Source organism: Formica exsecta, unplaced genomic scaffold (assembly GCF_003651465.1).
Source record: "Formica exsecta isolate Colony F162 unplaced genomic scaffold, ASM365146v1 scaffold1456, whole genome shotgun sequence".
NCBI lineage: Eukaryota > Metazoa > Arthropoda > Insecta > Hymenoptera > Formicidae > Formica > Formica exsecta.
Window position 1 is genome coordinate 15,626 of NW_021848785.1, and position 3,425 is coordinate 19,050.

Consider the following 3,425-nt stretch of genomic DNA (forward strand, 5'->3'; position numbering starts at 1 on the left):
TGCATAATGTGATCCATATAAGATTATAAATGACTGTACAAAGTGTTGTAGTAAAGACTCCGCATAAGTAATATGTAAAAGATCTGGAGAACACAATAGCCGAATGGCTACATGTAATGTTAAAAAATTATTGTAGACATCTTTTTTCATATAATTTTTCAAAACAATGGGACACATATATAAAAGAAAAAGTCTGAATTCTGTGGCTTTCCATAAGCTCAAAAAATTTAATTCCTGTGGTCTACGCGCAAATTCTACGGGTATCGATGATCGCATTTCAATAGACAATCTGGAAATACTGCTTATTGATTGTGCCGGCAGTCGAACATTTAATGGTCCGGATAACCAAAAATTCAAAATTTTCTTGACCACACCAATGCAAACCAAGTGCATATAATCCAATGGGATGTGACTTATCATTCCAAAATTCGGTATATCTGATAAAATACTTGATCCAGTGTGATGTTCTATCTGTCTTTGTATAAGGAAACTTTCATTTGTCCGACTAGTACAATTTATATCTGGAAAATACATTCTCCCACTAATATATTCACCTTCAGTTGTACATTTTGGACAACTAAAGTAACCGGTATGTCCTTTTGTGGCAGTTACAAAAGATTTTGCGGGTGCATCAGCAATTAATGAATCTATGGATACACGTATAGATTTTCCTTTATACTCAAGTCCTTCAGCTAGAATTTTTGCTTCATCCACAAAATCACGCAAAAATTCATTACAATCATACGGTTTCTTGGAACCATAGTAACAACCTATGATAAAAATATCAGAAAGGTTGGGTCTCACTGAGCCTAAAATAGGCCACAATTGATTAGTAGAGGATTTTGAAATTGGCAATCCATCTATACTGATTTGCACTGAAACTGAATCAACGTCATCTTGACTTTTCTGTAGAAACTGCATTATTCCTGATCTTAAGCCATTATGAAAGTATTCACCTGGTGTAACTCTCCGTACATTAGTATATTTTGGTGTTTCCAGCATTGTTTTAGAATTTTTTGGCAAGTTATCAAAGCCATGGTTTCTTAAAATTGACAATAATGCAGTAACTGCTGTATGTGATATTTGAAATTGTACTGCCCAGTTTGTTAAATCTTGCCTAATTGTTGCAGCTGTGGACGAACTTGTACAGTCAGCATTTTTCTTGTTATTAAAAGTGAATGCAATCGGACATAAATCCTCCAAATTTAAATTACTATTATAATCAAGATTATATGCAATATTTTCATTGTCAGGAACATTACAATATTGTCGTGGTGGTTCATTTCTTAGTGCAACATTTGTTGCCTGATCAAGCTCGTAATTGACATCAGTAATTACGTGTTCAATAATATCGCTTGAATTTTGTACATCGTGTACCTTAGCAAAATCCGTCGACAATTTATTCATATTTTTGGCAATTGTGATATTACGTGCATTGCATTTTAATCGATGATAATATCTTTTTGACATCTCTGACAGTAATTTTCGTTTTGGCATGATTGATATTTTGGTATATCCTACAAAAATATTATAACTATTTTTTTCTGTTGTGTATAGATATTTAAATATTTTTTTAAAGTTAATTATATTACTTTTATAATAAATAATAAAACAATTTATGTTCTAAACACAAAACATAATGTGCACTTATAACACACATCTTTGTAAAACAATAAAGATAAATCTTTACTGTAAAGTTATTAATAAAAAACAAATATATTTTAATCGCAAATAGTAAAAAAATGGGCTGCTTTCGCGAAAAATCAAAATGAGATTCAATCTCATTGAAATTTTATTCAATGAAATTTCAGATTTGACCAATCACAGCGTAGGGTCATTTTAATCTGGATCATTTTGATTTTTCGCGAAAGCAGCCCTGATTAGAACCTTAATATACTTACAAGGGAATTGTCGGAAAATGTCCCTCATTGATTTTGATGCGATTTGGATATGTTGTAGATGATCGAAAAATATTAGACCCATAATTTTTTTAGCTGTGTATCTCAATATCTAGAGGTTGAAACAACCCTTCGAAAATAACGAATTTTTCGTTTTTAGCAAATATCTTCGAAAATATAAATATATAAAAAAATGTTTTATGCAAAACTTTTATGGTATTTTATACTTTTTACAATGGTGTAATCACATTTTTCGAAAATATCAAACTTTTTAATTTAGCCCCATCCATTTTTTTTGCAAAATTTAAAAATTTTATTAGAACAAAAATTTAAAAGCATTGAATGCCAAATCTATTCATGTAAATTAATAGTATGTTTCCACGATTTAATTTTTGTGAAAACGAGATAATATCGTTCCTATAGGTGCTGTAGTTAGATGTTGCGTTATTTTTTTCAGTTGCGCTAACATGTTACATGACAATCCCATAAAATAAAACCTCACAAAGACTTATAGAAATATTAGGTATGATAGATTTTCTCAAAAAATTAAAATGCATTTTATTTTTATTAAGAAAAATCTAATTTTCAAAATATGTTTAATTTTGTATTGTATGTGATATATAAAATTACACTATTATATTCCAAATAAATATTTTGTATGATATACCAGGTGTATAAATATGAAACCGGAATTTTTGTATAGAAAATACACGTTTATTGTATGAAAATGATAAAAAATATTTTATTCGAAGTATTGCCCATTGCTAGCTATACATTTTTACCATCTCTCTGACAATTTGTGGATGCCACGCCAAAAAAACTGTTGCTCCTTTGAGGCAAACCAGTCATCGAGCCATTTTCGTACATTTTCGTAAGAAGTGAAGTGCTGCTCAGCAAGTGCGTGTCCCATCAATGCAAATAAGATGCGATTCTGCAGCAGTTTTCTTCAAATTGTAACAGAAAATCAATGCTGTCCGCAAATCGTAGTTTCCAGGCACAAAATTCGACATGTTCAACGCTATTAAAAACTATGCTGTTGTATGAAACTTGTATTGTTGTGAGTTGAAAATCTTTATCAGATGTCAAAACAAGAAAATGGCGCCAATGACGCGGTTTGACGGTAACTACATTGACAGCTAGGGCCATCTATGGGCAAATTCCGGTTTCATATTTATATACCTGGTACATATATAATTGTGCTGTTATGTTATATGTATACATTATTTTTTAGAAAATATATTATTTTTTAGAGGTACATTATTTTTTTGAAAGATATTTTTTATGTACATGACATATTTGTTTATCTTTGTGAAGTTTTGTTTAATAGGATCATGTCATATAACATATGTCACACAGGGCAACTAAAAAGAAATAACATAACACCTACCTATAGCGCGGCGCCTATATAGTACTATGATATTATCGTTTTCACAAAAATTAAATCGTTGAAACATAATATTAATATACATGGTTGGATTTGGCATTTGATATTCTGCAATTTTTTTTATAAAATTTTAAAATTTTGCA

The 3,425-nt window shown here is 30.2% G+C and overlaps 1 protein-coding gene across 1 annotated transcript; it reads right to left on the reverse strand.

Annotated features, from left to right (window-relative positions):
- Positions 1 to 299: 299 nt before the first annotated feature.
- On the reverse strand, positions 300 to 1,407 carry LOC115246291 (the record flags this gene model as incomplete). Its single annotated transcript, XM_029825009.1, has 2 exons — positions 1,263 to 1,407; positions 300 to 1,130 (listed from the first exon to the last, which is right to left on the reverse strand). Coding segments are annotated over exons 1-2 (976 nt in total), but the record flags the coding sequence as incomplete, so codon positions are not given.
- Between the last annotated feature and the right edge of the window lie 2,018 nt (positions 1,408 to 3,425).